The sequence below is a fragment of the Pteropus alecto genome, unplaced genomic scaffold (assembly GCF_000325575.1).
Source record: "Pteropus alecto unplaced genomic scaffold, ASM32557v1 scaffold94, whole genome shotgun sequence".
Classification (NCBI taxonomy): Eukaryota; Metazoa; Chordata; class Mammalia; order Chiroptera; family Pteropodidae; genus Pteropus; species Pteropus alecto.
Window position 1 is genome coordinate 6,096,460 of NW_006437736.1, and position 14,429 is coordinate 6,110,888.

The window sequence follows — 14,429 nt, forward strand, 5'->3', positions numbered from 1 at the left end:
GTGTGTGAGAGAAAATGAAGACCACACTCACGTTGCGGCTGCAGCCCCCAGGGGTTAATCCCGAGCAAGGGTCTGACTCCGAGCAGAGGCTTCCGTCCCCTTCATATCCAGCTTTGCAAACACAGCTGCCAGGAAGAGGAGTGCACAAAATCAGCCCCCAACTATAAGCTCCAACCACCCAGAAGAGGGCCAGCTGGCCAGGGGTGAGCCAGTTCATGGCTAAGCGGCTTGACAGCTTGCCCTACTTGGGGGACTCAGTGTACCAAAGTGCCCACGGGCATTTCTGAGGTCTGCAGTCTGACAGACATAGGTGGGAATCCAGCCTCACCTCGCAGCAGTCGTGAGACCCTGGGCCGATCCCTTAACCTCTGGGAGACTTTGTTTCCTCATCTGGAAAATAGGTCTAACCACACCACCTCCCTCAGAAGGCCATGGGGAAGATGAAATGAGCTAAAGCACGTGGAGCATTTAGGCGGGCGCTTGTACACAGCTGCACCTTATAAGGCTCAACAGCTGGCAGCTTTTCTGCTCATAACTCTAGTTATTATCTCTGGTTCATCAGAGAACAATTCTACCCTCTCTTCTATGAGACAGTTCTTAAAATATGGAAAATGATGATCAGGTGAGACCTCCTGTTTCTCCCTTTTCTAGCCCCTCAGGTTGTGTGTGTGTGTGTGTGTGTGTGTGTGTGTGTGTCCATCCAAACACAATATTCTTGGGTGCCTCATCCCCTGCACTGACATAGTTTCCTGACCCCTTACCCTCTCACACACTCCTCTCAAAATGTTCTACTGTGATACTTTCACAATTACTTGGGGGCTGTTGGTTCAACCAATATTTACTGAGTGCCCTATGATAGGTAATGGGACACCTTGTGCCCCATCACACTCTTATGTCACTACTGCAAATTGTATGTGTCAGAAAAGTTAAAAATTTTTTTTTCATGTATCAAGGAACTAAATACTTTATCTGGTGCCCAAATGAAGACATAGGTTGACTTGTTTTGACCCTGTTTGACTTGTCTAAGCTTATGTAGTATCTACAGACCCACATCGATAGTCCTTTGTGGGTGATTTAAGAGGTTTTAAGGACAATTACTTATGGGCTTTGCCTTATACTCCGATGTAGATCCTAACTCCTTAGGAAGAGAGAAGGTAGTCTCTGGCCCATGCCATAGTAGGGGAGACAGACCATAAATAGGTAAGCAAATAATTATGTAATTACAAATGAAGGGTGCCGTAAAAATAAGGCCAAGAATTCCAGACTTTCTTTGCATTTTCCAGGATATTTTTTGAGTGGTTACTGACTTTGAACCAGATATGCCTGCAGAGGAAATCTCTCTTCAAGCGTTCTGAATGTGTTAGATGGTACTAAGGAAACAAATAATGACCCAGTGACGGTCCCAATTTCCTGTAAGGTACCTCTAGCAGGGGAGTAATTCATAACGGCCTTAGGAAGTAAGGTGTTTTTAAAGGGTTGGAAAGTCGGTGGACAAAACTTCACTTCCTTCACGAGTGATGATACTTGCAGTTTCCATTGAACACCTATGACGTGGTAGCCCTGGTGCTGGGTGCTTTTACCTTCGGTTTTTCTAGTGTCCACAATTGCCCTGCTACATAGGCAACGTCACCCTTATCGTATTGATGGGGAAAATGAGTGTCAGAGAGGTTAAGTAACATGCCCGAGGTCACACAGCTGGGACGTTTCAAAGGAGAAATGCTGCAGTTTGAACCCAGCTCTTCTGAGGTTTTCTCTCCACAAAAACCACACTGGCAGCTGGGGAGAACAGGCCTTAGTATTTGCGTTGGGTCCGTCAGCAGGTAACACAGTGGCTATGGGCCATTAAGGGCGGTGCCCCTCCTCCAACCCACAGACCTACCTCGCTGTCCCATTGCTGTATTCACAAGTGGCATGGATGTGACAGAACTGCACATAGGGCCCACAGGCTGAGGTCTGCTTGTGGCAGAATCTCCCAGTGGAGCCGTCTCTGCATGTGCCAGCGAGGCAGGCTCCATCACCGTCAATCCTGTTATCACATGTTCCATAAATGCAGAGACATTCTGAAAGGGCACAAAGAGAGACATTCAGGGTTTGGAGACAAGCGTAGGCTTAGGGGACATGGAGCATGGAAGACCACCTCCCCTCACCTCTCGTTCATTCCTGTCAGAGCAGAACCTGGGGCTGAGCAGAGGAAGGCTCTGGATGCTATTTTGTAGGGTCTCAAGTGTTTCTCGGAGTGCCTGGGACAGCTCCTGGTGAGCTTGACTGTCCCATCAAGGATGAGAAAAGCTTGGTCTCAGGGCTGCTTTCTACGTATGTGTGTGAGGTATGGTGGGGAGGGTGGGTTGTGATACTGTGAAAGAAGCCAAGGAACTCAATTTTTATCTTCTTTGTGGTTGGAGACTTTAGTCTGGAAATTTCTCATCTTTTTGTGAAGACACTCTGGCAAAATAGAATTAGTTTCTCCTGCTGGCATGATCTCTGATGCGTAGCTTACATATTTGTTTTTCACTCTTCATCACAGTAAACCAATGATAACGAGTTGCCTACTGACCTTGTTCTAGGTATCGGGCCAGCTTTTAACTTATACTATCTCATGAATAGCCTCAGAAATAAGTATCATCCCCATTTTCCAGATGAGGAAATTGAAGCCCAGACAGGTGAAGCAAATTGCTTAACTAGTTGCTAAGTTCCCAAGCATGGACTTGAACTCCAGCCTTCAGAGTCCATTTCTTTTAGTGACCATGTGTCAGCACAGTAAATCAGTAAATTCACTGGCATTTCCACATGTCTGTTGTCATTTTTAACTTTAGCTGCTTACTTTGCTTTTGATTATAGGTATTTAAAAATTGCAGCATGAGCCAGCTCATCAGACTCAGGCTCCTATGCGCACATGTGTGAATGATTCTCAAAGGCAGGTGGCAAAGATTTGGAGGCTTGAATATGATCAGAAATGAAGGAATCTGTGGTTTTGCCCCAGAAAGGACTAATGGGAGAAAAATTAGTTTGGGTGCTTGGAGCCAATATCCAGGAAAGTAAAAGAGAAACAGTTCGAGGGCTGGAAAAGCATGACTGGATTGAAAACAAAAAGGACTTTTCATAAACTTTTAAGAAAGTCAGGGATTAATTTGCAAGAAGCAAGACCTCAGAAAGGAGGGTCCCCTGCCTGAGATGGTGGAGTGAGAAAGATTCGAGTAAGAAGCCCAACACCATTGCCCCAGCCCTGGCAGCCTGACCCAATTGTCCTCATAAAAATGCCGACATTGGCAGGCTTTGGCATAAACCCTGATTTGTTTTTCCTCAGAAACCCTATTTGGCAAAAAAGAATACTGGACTACGATCAGCAGCCCTGACTCTACTGTGCTCTGGCTTCTTGTCCATCTTAAGAGGTAGTCGTGAAGATCAGGTAAGGTAGGGGAAGGGAAGGATTGTGCATTTCAAAACAAGTGAGTGAACAGAATAGTAATAGTAATAAGAATGGCTTTATTTACTGATTACTTGGTAGGTGCAAGCTCTGTGCTAACGCCCTAAATTATGACCTAACTTAATCAATGATCTATGAAGTGGGTACCAGTATTATCTCTATTTTATAGATGGGAAAATCGAGGCTCGATGAGAGATTTTTTTCTAAGGTTGTACAGTGAGGATTTAACTTCAGCTGGGTTTGACTCCATAGCCAGCTCTGATCTTTTTCTTTTATTCTATCATTTAAGTTCTAATCCTAACTTAGAAGTGTGTTATCTAAATATATTTACATATATGAATATATACATAATATCATTTTAAAGAACACAATGCATTTTCTCAGATTATATAACTGCATTTTTTTTAAATGTCTTGTGAAACTTTCGACATGTTCTACAAGCTTCTTGACATTTTTGTCACTGAACGGAGAATAATAGCAACAGCAAAAATAATAATGTATGAAAATAAAGGCTAGCTTATTGGTAGTGCACACTACATGCAGGCATCGTTCCAAGGCAAGTGCTTTCCACTTATAACTTCAAGTACAAGGCGGTTAGTATTATTATCTCCATTTTAGATGAGGAAACTGAGTCCTAGAAGAGGTGTAGTAACTTGTCCGAGGTCATACATTTTGCAAAGGGAGAGCTGATGGAAGCAGACTGTTTGCAAGGCAGAGGGCAAGTCTGTCGTTACGAAACCCATTATCACTTCAGGAATGTGTGGAAACCTTGAGAGATTGATTTTCCAAGTGTGGTCCTTGGACCAGCAGTGGTCAGCCTCCCCAGGGAACTTGTTGGCAGTGCAAATTCTCAGACGCCACCCCAGGTCCACTGTCTCAGAAACTCTGCGTGTGGGGCCTGGTAAGCTGATATATGCTACAGCCTGAGAACCCAGCGCTTGAGCAATGCCCTATAATGAGGCCATCACCAAGCAAAGGGCCCTGGACACCAGGCCTGCACCACAGACTTGCTGCAGTGCAGCGGGGATCCCGAATGAGGAGCAGAAGGAAGCTCTGAAAGTGCCACTTACTTTTGTCACACCGAGGTCCATATTTATTGGGATCCGAACAGAACTGACACTGGGAGCCTTGGAAGCCATCCTGGCAGATGCACGTCCCATTGCCACCAAGGCCATCTGCGCACTGAGAGCAAAGGCAGGCCCTGGGGGCCGTTAGGACAACACAAGCCCCCACGGGAGTCCCAGACCCTTTTGTTGCATGGCCCGACTTCTTTGAACTCAGGCTTGATCCTGCTTGAACTGACTGTCTGGGACTGTTTGCGGAAAGTGGAGTCATGTTGGTATTAGGTGGGAAGCTCAAACAGGATTTAGAACTTTAGGGAAGTCATTCAAGGGAGCAGGGGAGAGTCACAGTGGTGAACTGGGAACCTCTCAAAAATGCTTACGGGATAGCGTGACAAGCCAGTGACCCCCAGATTAAGGGCTGACCTTTCCCCCAGATCCTCACTTGCTCAGATCCGTGACTTTACACTGTACTGTTTCTTCCTGTACTGGAAAATATTTTTTCCTTCCCACCTCCCCAGCCATTTCAAGGTCAGATTTGTAATGATCGACATGCCCCAGAGCTGGGCTTGGGTGCCTCCCTGACCACCCGGCTACAGCAGTTCATCCATACCAGCTTCACTGTAGCCTCCTCACCCGCGTGGGGTCCCCATCTGTGGTCATACAGGTTCCTTTCCTCTTGAAAGAAGCATGCGCTAGATACGGATTTCTTACAAGTTCAGGTCTATACTTTTCCTGTGTGAACCACAGCTACTTTTTTTTTTTTCTTTTCTCCTTCATTTATTTAGCTCTGGCCTCTAAACTAGATAAATGAAGTGTTGGCCTTTACTTTTCAAAAGGTTTTGCAGACAGGTTAAAAAGAAAAAGCAATCACCGGGCAGTGCTATTTTGTTAAATCATAAAATCTTAGTCTTAGAAGGAATCTTGACGATCAGGGCAGCCAACCCTGCTACCTCCCTTGGGAGGGGGTCCAGAGAGCCTTGTTCAGTTGCCCGAGGTCATGCCGTCAGCAACAGAAAGGCAGAGACTAGGAGGCATCACTACACCTTTCCCTCCACGCCCCTGCCCTGTAAGGTTCCTTCCAATGCAGATATCTGTTTTTTCAGTAACTGATCTTTTACTCTTACTTCCTGGGAATAGTGGCTGGCATTGTATCATTTCTTGGTTCGATGGTTTTAAATATTATTTTTTGACTTGCGAAAGGTCAGCCTCAGCATTCGTGAAAAAGTAAGCCTTATCACCTGTCCATTTCCCGAGCACGGGTTCGAGAAGCCTCCTGGACACTGGTTGCAGTCAGACCCATAGAAGCCTTTGCAGCACTTTGGTACCTGAGAAACAAAATGTGCATGGCCCTTGGGAACCCAAGGGAGAGTGCCCATCCCTCAAAGGAGATAATATTTTAATTTCTATTATTATCATAAATAGCATTAGCCCCGGCCCCCTTTATGAGCTAGACTTTTTCTTTGGCAGATGACAGCATGGCTAGTGCCCAGCCATCTGTTCACCACAAATCTACTGAGGGCCGACCATGGTGCCAGCTCTGGGGCCATGCTCTTGGGCCCGAGGTTCTATGCAGCCACGGGTTGCCTGTGGGCCTTGTCAATGCCTTACTGCAAGGCCGTCGAAGGGCAGATTCTCTCTGTGGCAGCCAGGCCACCCCCTTCCCCGTGTCCACCCCTCCCATGGTGGCCTATCACTCTTAACATACAGACGATGGCTTGTGCTTACAGGGTCTATGTTCTATCTAACCAGGAAGAGACAGGGGCCAGCCTGGCTCTGGCACCACGTGAACAAGACAGATGAAGGCTTGTGCTCACAGGGTCTATGTTCTATCTAACCAGGAAGAGACAGTAAATAAAAAGAGGAAGAAACAGAGGGAGAAGAAGAAGGGTGGTCAGTGCTGGGAAAACAGTGAGTGGTCAGTGCTGGGAAAACAAAATACCATAATAAAGTGGCGGCAGGTGGCGACAGAGGTGGGGGAGACTGGGGAGGCCACTGTGGATTGGGTGGAAGTGACAGTTAAATGGAGACTTGAAAGATGACTTAGCCCCAAGAGAATCTGGAGGAGCATTCTGAGGTTGGGAATGGCCGCTGTGCACACTCTGAGATGGGGTTGAGGGTGAGAGACAGGTCAGCGACAGAGAGTGGGCCATGGTGGGGGGGTGGGGCGTCAAGAGTGTGGACTCTATGTTAAGAGTGATAGGCCACCATGGGAGGGGTGGACACGGGGAAGGGGGTGGCCTGGCTGCCACAGAGAGAATCTGCCCTTCGACGGCCTTGCAGTAAGGCATTGACAAGGCCCACAGGCAACCCGTGGCTGCACAGAACCTCGGGCCCAAGAGCTTGGCCCCATCCTGCTGGCTTCTGTGTGATCACTGGTGGCCCGGAGGAGGGCTCCGGCCACACACCCTCCTCACCTTCACAGTGGCATTGCAGTATTTGGCACAGCCACTCTTCAGGCTCCTTGTTTTGCCGGTGTAGACGCATCTGTGTGTGAAAAGTGCCTGGAAGAAACCAATGAGGAAACGCATTGCAGTCTGCTTCGAGGTCCTCTGGGCATTCCTTGGCTTCTACATACACTAGATGTTCTACTTCCATGTCACCAACGACATTAGGAAGCTGCTCCAGACACCAGCACATGTGGGTCCTGGTCAGAGCTTGGTCATCATCTTCAGGTACTCTGCTTCCTCGTTGGTAGAATACAGGCCAGGGTTTGCATGGCGCAGGACACGAGTATCTTTCTGCCCCTTCTCATGCAGTGGCAGATATTGCTAATCGATCAAGGAGCACGTTCCTGTCCATCCTAGATATGGCTTAGTCTCCCCTTTTAATGAACTGCCACCCCTAAGCTCCTCTTATATAGAAATTTTGGAGTCAGTAAAGAGTCTATTTCTAATTTATAGAGAGAGCCATCAAAAAGACTAGAGAGAGTCTGAGTTTTTCTCTCAGGAGTAGGGAGTGGGGGACAGATTTAAGCGGATCGTTCCATTCTCTAACTCTCATGTCCACTTTAATTACCTAGAACTATAATTTATTGGGAACTTACTAGGGCCAGACACATTGCACAAATGAGGTTATCGATCTTCAACTCCATGTGGATATTTTTCATCCTTTTTAACAGATGAGGAAACTGAGGCCCAGATAGGTTAAATCACTTTTCTAAGGAACACAGGTAGCAGATGGCAGGTTTGGAGAATGGGACCTGCCTTACCACCTACCAACTTTAGGATATCACAGGCAAGTCATGTCGTCTCTGTGGGCCTCTGCTGCCTAATCTGTGAAACGGGACAATAATACTGATTTCAAGTTTTGTCTTAAGCATTAGTCCCTGGTTCTGATTTTATGTAACATAAATGTTGATGTTGAGCTTACCCCTTCATTAGGCTCTTGTTCAAGAAGATGATATTGAGAATTTCACGAACTATAAAACCCTAAAATCTGAGATGTATTTGTTGAGGAAGGAACATTTGGTTCTCTCGTTGGATCGGAGAGTAATTAACCACGGTAGATCATGGGAGCATGGGAGAGGCAGTTTTGGGGGATTTTGGGCTCCAACCCATTTGTCTCATTACTTTCTTTCCTCTCTTCTCCCTCCTTCCTTGGGGCGAGGCAAGGTGGGATCATGGTCCTGCCACGGGTTAGCAGAGTGACCTTGTGCGAGGTGTTTTATGTTACTCTGCCTCAATCCTCCCATGACACACCGTCATGATGATAATATACCTACCTCAAAGGTTTGCTGCATAAAGCATTTTGAACCACGTCCGGCCCAGAGCATCATAGCCGCTGTGATGCTAGCCAATGCGATGTTCTATTTCTCCTCCCTCTCCATATCCCCTGGTTGAGAGCATGCCTAAGGACTCAGGGTTTCACTAAGCAAAATAAATATCTGAACACCTGTGTCTATTGAATATTCATGTGTTGCTTTCTTAAATGCTTCACGATAGGACTGCATTAAAGAGCCCATCGCCTTCCTTAGTGATTTATTCTAGTCTTGAATGAAACTTCTGGTTGGGAGTTTCCTTTTTAGGATGAACTTACAGGCAGAGATTTCTATCAACTTTATCTCAGGACGCTTTGCTTTTTACATGAATACGTGGCATACAAATTATAAATTATTATACAACTGTCTGTCTTCCTTGTTGGATCAAAGCCTCTCAAGACAAAATCAAAATAAAACAAACTGTATCTTATTCATCTTTTGGCCCCTAGAACCAGCATTATAGTCCTCAATAGACGTGTGTGGAATTCAATCAAACTTGAAAGGTTTTGACGGTTCTGGTGCCATTTCCTTGACATTTCTCTCTAGAATAATGCTTGAGAAGAGCAAATATGAATAAAAGGTGGCAGAATACGCCATTCCAAAGTATGCCACTTTGGCATGAGGATTATTTTGAGCTAAGGGTACCTGAAAAACAGTAGGTACAAAAGGGACACTTCGATCTCTCCTTTCCTTTCTGAAAACAGGGGATAAAACTCCCACATGAAAGATGTCCTCCCTGTATCAGGAGAAAAGGAATATCTTGTCACCACGGACAGGCGGCTGAAGCCAAGAAAGATCTGTACAAACGGGTCCTGTTAAAATAACTGATCTTCCTTTAGCCTCCCCATACGTTTTAGTTACTTTTCCAAAATTGCCTCTCTTTGTTCATCCTCAGCCTACTATATGAGCACTGGGTTTTGCTACTTCTCTAGGTCTTCATTCTCCTATGGGGGCTCCCCTGTAGGTGTAAAAATCTGTATGCTTTTTACCTGTTGATCTATTTTATGTCGACTTAATTCTGAGGCCCAGCTGGAGACCCCGAGTAGGGAGGTAAAGTTTTGCCTCTTAAATAAAACGTTGAATTTTATTTAAGAGGGAAAAGTAGAAAAGGAATAAACTTGACAGAATGGCTACTTGATTTATACATCATGCTTGGGTTTTTACTCTTTGCTAAGTCTGTCTCTGTGGTTATTATTATTATTATTACTTAACAGATATAGAAAATTAGAGTGAAAAGGTTAAAGCAACTTACTTAGGGTTCACGAGCAAGGATTTAAACACGGATCTGTGAGTTGTCTTTTTTTACCATCCCCCACATAGAAGGCTAAGAGCCAGTCTTATATTACCCCAGTTGGAGTTAATATCTTTTAAGAGAAAGGTAGAAAGGATGAGAAACCACACCAGTAAAGTTGCTTGGGTGATGTGTGGTTTTGTGAAGCTGTCACACTCACTGTGGGCTCGGAGTTAGCAGGACATTTGCTCCAGTGCACCAGAGAACAGCTTACACAAGTGCCCTGGAAGAGAAGATGGCAGATCAGCATAGGTGCCCTTGTAGGAGGGAGCAGGGGACTGCTCTCTCTGGCCTCACACTTCCTCTCTGAGAAGGGGGTTCCACTAGAACAACACTTCTGGTCTCCCTCCCACTCCCTACTGACTACTCCCCACCCTGCTCAGCTCCCTTATCTCCTTCTTTTAGGGTCAGACTGTTCACAAGCCTCAGGCTTGTGATCAACTCTCTGCTGCATAGAGAGGCATTTGACCTTGAGGGGACATTGTAGTTGTCCACCTGTACCAAGGATGAAGGATTAGGATGAAGTCTTTGTTCTCCAATGAGCTTAGCAGTAATGAGGCTAAACACAGAATCTCTGCTTTCAGTCTCCTAGACTTCTTTCTCCATTGGTTCTGAATTCAAGGGGAAGGCAAGGGGAGTGTACATCCAAATCTCTCCAGATCCATTCTCTGACCTTCTATACTGGGTCCTGTGCTCCAGAAAGTAGACTTCGAGAGATGATCTCTCAGGCTTCCTTGTATGCTTCCATTTGATCTTGGCTAATGGGAGGCACTAGCAGGAAATTGGTGGGGAGGAGGAGAGCAAGGTCAAGGTATTTTTTCCCTGCTCTCTCTCTGCTTAGGGAACATCCCCACAGCTCCTAATGATTGTCACTTCTTCTACTCTTCCCACTCCCACTGGGTTCCGGTAACTCTACTCCCCACCCCGCACTCAACTCCCCATGACTCCATGGTCCTGGGGGCAGTAATGGTTTCCCGCCATCGCCTCTCCCTGCGTGCCTCAGCATAACTTGTTCTTTTTCTTAGCCCTGCCTATCTCTCTGTAGTAGCTTCTTCATTAAAGTCTCCCCATTTGAAACATTGGAATAAATTCTGTTTCTTGCAGGGACCCTAGACACAAACGAGTACAGGGTGCTCTTTATTAAACCTCTAAAATCCAAACACACATGCCCCCAAATCCAAACATACATGCCCAAAGGCAGCTATGGGTTCAGCCTGGTGAAAACTGAGACTTCCAGAAGGTGCCAGCAGTTTCTATTCTTTGCTAGCCCTAAATACTTTCCAGAGAATGCATTTGTGCTTTTAATAGACTTAATCAAAAATACCGTAAACCATACAGAGCAGATAGATTTGACTAAACCCAGAGAAAATAGTAGAGGATTCCATTCCAAGGCAGCTATTGGGAAGCTCTATTTCCAATCTAATCAAAATCCTTTTGGCTATGGCACAAACCCACATCTTGATTCTGTTCTTGGGATAGATGGAGAACAAGCTTTTGAATAACTTGGAACCAGGCAACCTGCAACAAGGCAGGCACTTAGGGTTGTCCTTTTCCCTCCACAGACTTCGTTCCTTGAACTTGAATGGTGGCTGCTTAGGGTGGGAAAGCCCTGAAGGAGTCTAACTGTTGACTTCTATTGACCCTTTTCTGCAGAGGCCCTATTTTCTGATTATTTTTATCTTTGGGCCAGGGGATGAGACTATTGTCATGTGTCCTGTTCTGAAATTCATCCTGGTCAAAGCCAGGTGATGTACCTGCCAATATTTATTTCAAGGATGGAACCAAACATAAATCACTGCCAGGGACTGGCTGGGAAAGTGACCAAGTTTCTGCCTCTCTTAAAAAGTGGTGCTCAAAGTTGAATCAAATCCCCCAGACGGTATGTGACTGGCATGGAGGATTAGTACCATCTCAGTGGCCTAAAACATATCAGAGACATTATATCAATTAAGAAATCCGGAATCAAAGGAATCAGCCAGAAGCCTGTGCCAGGTGCTCAACTAGCTATTTCTAGCTTTCATGACAAGAAGAAGGATCAATAAAATAAAATCTATAAGATGAGGCCATTATTCCTTGTTCAATTCCTATATTCCAAGGATATTGTGAGAACAATCATTGAAGTATTATTGAGGTGTCCTAAAAAATACCCAGATCTATTATTGCTGTAATTTTGGGGTGTTGTTTCCATGGGAACAGAAAGATCACATGTACAGCAATGTTGAAATTTGGGGTGCTCTGATTAAAACCAGCTGAGCCAAAAAGTTGCTATGAAAACAGGAAAGGCCATTAGAACACACAAGTTCATAAGCAAACAGAAAGTTTGGTATTCAAAAAGAAGTACAAAAAGACAATTGATGGGTTAGGCCAGAGTATTCACCTGAGAAGAAATTCTATTTTAAATCCCTCTTAAAGTGTAGTGGGTCGAACAGTGTTCCCCTAAATTTATGTCCCCCTAAACCTCAGAATGCGATCTTATTTAGTAATTGAGTCTTCACAGATGTAATTAGTTAAGATGAGGTCATACAGGATTAAGGTGGGCTCTACATCTAATGACTTGTGTCCTTACAAGAAGAGACGGGGACATGCAGTGACACACACAGGGAAGAAGACCATGCAAAGATGGAGGCAGAGATGAAAGTGATGCAGCCACAAGCCAAGGCATGCCCAGGATCGCTGGGAGGAGCCAGAGGCTGCAAGGGTCAAGGATGGATCCCCTCTCGGACCTTCAGAGGTGAGCATAGCCTCGCTCATACCTTGAATTCGGACTTCAGCCCTCCAAAACTGCGTGAGAATACATTTCTGCTGCTGTAAGCCACCTCGTTTGTGGCAATTTGTTATGGCAGCTCTAGAAAACGAATACTCCTGTGCAGCACCTATCCCTGTGGGAACTCCTCCAAAGGAACCTTAGTTCACACCCGCCTCCTCATGAAGAAAGAAACCCCTCTGGGATGAGGCTCCTTGGGTAAAACTCTCTTTGTCAGCTTCATCAGAACTGTGAAAGCAGAGAACATTGTCTGGTCTGTGGGGCCCTTATTTACCGCCCTACGTTTCTTACCAGTTTTATCTCTCTCTTTGTTTCATCGCATCGGTGGGGCAGAATTGGGACGATGGAGGGAGGAATTAGAACTCCAGTCAGTGTGTAGATTCGGCCGTTCTTGGCAGTGACCTCAATTTCTTCCATCGCCACATCGTTTGCCAGAATCTGTCCCTGGAAAGAAGCAATGGCATCTTTCTTTCTGTACAGCAGGAGCACCAGTGGTCCCCCGGCAGGTCTGAACAGTGGCGACCTCACTAAAAAGCCTTCAACTTCACTCTTCATTGAGTGGAAGATTGTTATTCGAAGGGTTTTGCTGACAGGGAAAGATGAATCTGTAAAATGAATTCTCGACTGACACCAGGCAAGGATGTCCCTGCAGAAATGGTCCTTGCAGGTGCCAGACTGGGAAGAAGTATAATTAATTATTCCAGCTCTACAATATGTTTGCTATGAGACCCTGGGCAAATTCTTTTACCCCTGTGATGAAATGAGGATCCATTTTTTTTCAGATACACTTATTGACCTTGTATCGGGCTCCGCTGAGGATATATTAGTGAACAAACCCAGACCAGTTCCTACTTATGTTGTAAAGTAGGGAGCAGAAAATGAAAACTAGTGAATTTCCCCCTAAATCTGCTCTACTTGCTATGTTAATGGCAACTCCATCCTTGTGGCTGATCAAGTGAAAATCTCAGGAGTCATCCTTGGCTTCCTCTCTCTTCATTCCCCATCCAATCCATCAACACATTCTGTTGGGTCCACCTTCGAAATACCTTCAGGATCCAATCACTTCTAGCCATGTTCGTGCTACAACCTGGTCTGAGTCACCATCATTCTTCTCTTGATTATTGTAATCGCCTCCTATCCAGTCTCCCAAACTGTATGTCTGATCTTGTCATTTCACTGCTCAAAATCCTCCAATAGCTTTTCATCTCTTTCCAAGTAAGAGCCTACGCCCTTACCCTGAGATCTTAGGCCCTGTGTAACCTGACCCCACTTCTCCTTCTCCCTCTTACTCCCTTGAGCTCCCCTCTGACCTCTCTCCCTTCGGCTCCCTCTGTTCCATCCGTAGTGACCTTGCTGTTCCTCAGCCAGGTCAGGCACACTCCTTGCTTTGTGCCTTTGCATTTACTGTTCCCTCTCCAGAATGCTGTTTATCCAGATAGTCACACTGCTTGTTCCTTCATTTCCTTCAGGTCCTCTGCTCAGGTGTTCTCTTATTCTCCATGAGGATTTTTTTTTTTTGGCCACTTTATCTAAAATGTCAGTCCCATCTCTACTTTCTATACTCCTTCCTTGCTTTGCTGTTTTTCATCTCAGCACTTACTACTCTCTAATATATGATATATTTTACTTATTTCATTTGTTTATTGTCTAACCTTCTATTTACTAGAATGAAAGTTCCAGGCAACCAGGGACTTTTGCCTGCTCACAGGTCTACCTCAGGACCTGAAATGGTGTCTGGCACATAGTAGGCAGGCAACAGATATTTGTTGAAAGGCTGAATGGTCATCATCATCGCCAGCAACAATGAATCAATAGGAGACATAACTTCTACGCTGCCAGGCTTTTGCTGATATTACAACCCCAGGGACTCAGCTGAATAATGTTCCCCCACTTTGAGTTTCTTAAGTCAGTCACGTTCCCTCCCTTCTGCTTGGAATGCTCTCATCTCTGCCCAAGTTCACTCTACTCATCCTTTGAATCTTGGCCAAAGCATCATCTCCTCACTGAGGACCTCTGGACCCTTACACTTGTTCTGATTCTTCTTGCTACATGCTCTCATGGCCCTCTTAAATTCCTCTTGGTGGCACTTATTACAATTGTAATTAAATAACTAATTGGTTTAAACTCAT

The 14,429-nt window shown here is 45.4% G+C and overlaps 1 protein-coding gene across 1 annotated transcript in view; it reads right to left on the bottom strand.

Annotated features, from left to right (window-relative positions):
* The window catches only part of STAB2 (stabilin 2), a 129,589-nt gene that overhangs the window by 71,012 nt on the left and 44,148 nt on the right, over positions 1-14,429 (bottom strand). The window contains exons 18-24 of the mRNA XM_006914703.2: positions 12,592-12,744; positions 9,697-9,759; positions 6,903-6,989; positions 5,727-5,813; positions 4,495-4,606; positions 1,880-2,060; positions 32-125 (exon numbers count right to left, since the gene is read on the bottom strand). Of these exons, the coding sequence (XP_006914765.1) occupies positions 32-125; positions 1,880-2,060; positions 4,495-4,606; positions 5,727-5,813; positions 6,903-6,989; positions 9,697-9,759; positions 12,592-12,744 (777 nt within the window). The remainder of the gene's footprint in view (positions 1-31; positions 126-1,879; positions 2,061-4,494; positions 4,607-5,726; positions 5,814-6,902; positions 6,990-9,696; positions 9,760-12,591; positions 12,745-14,429) is intronic.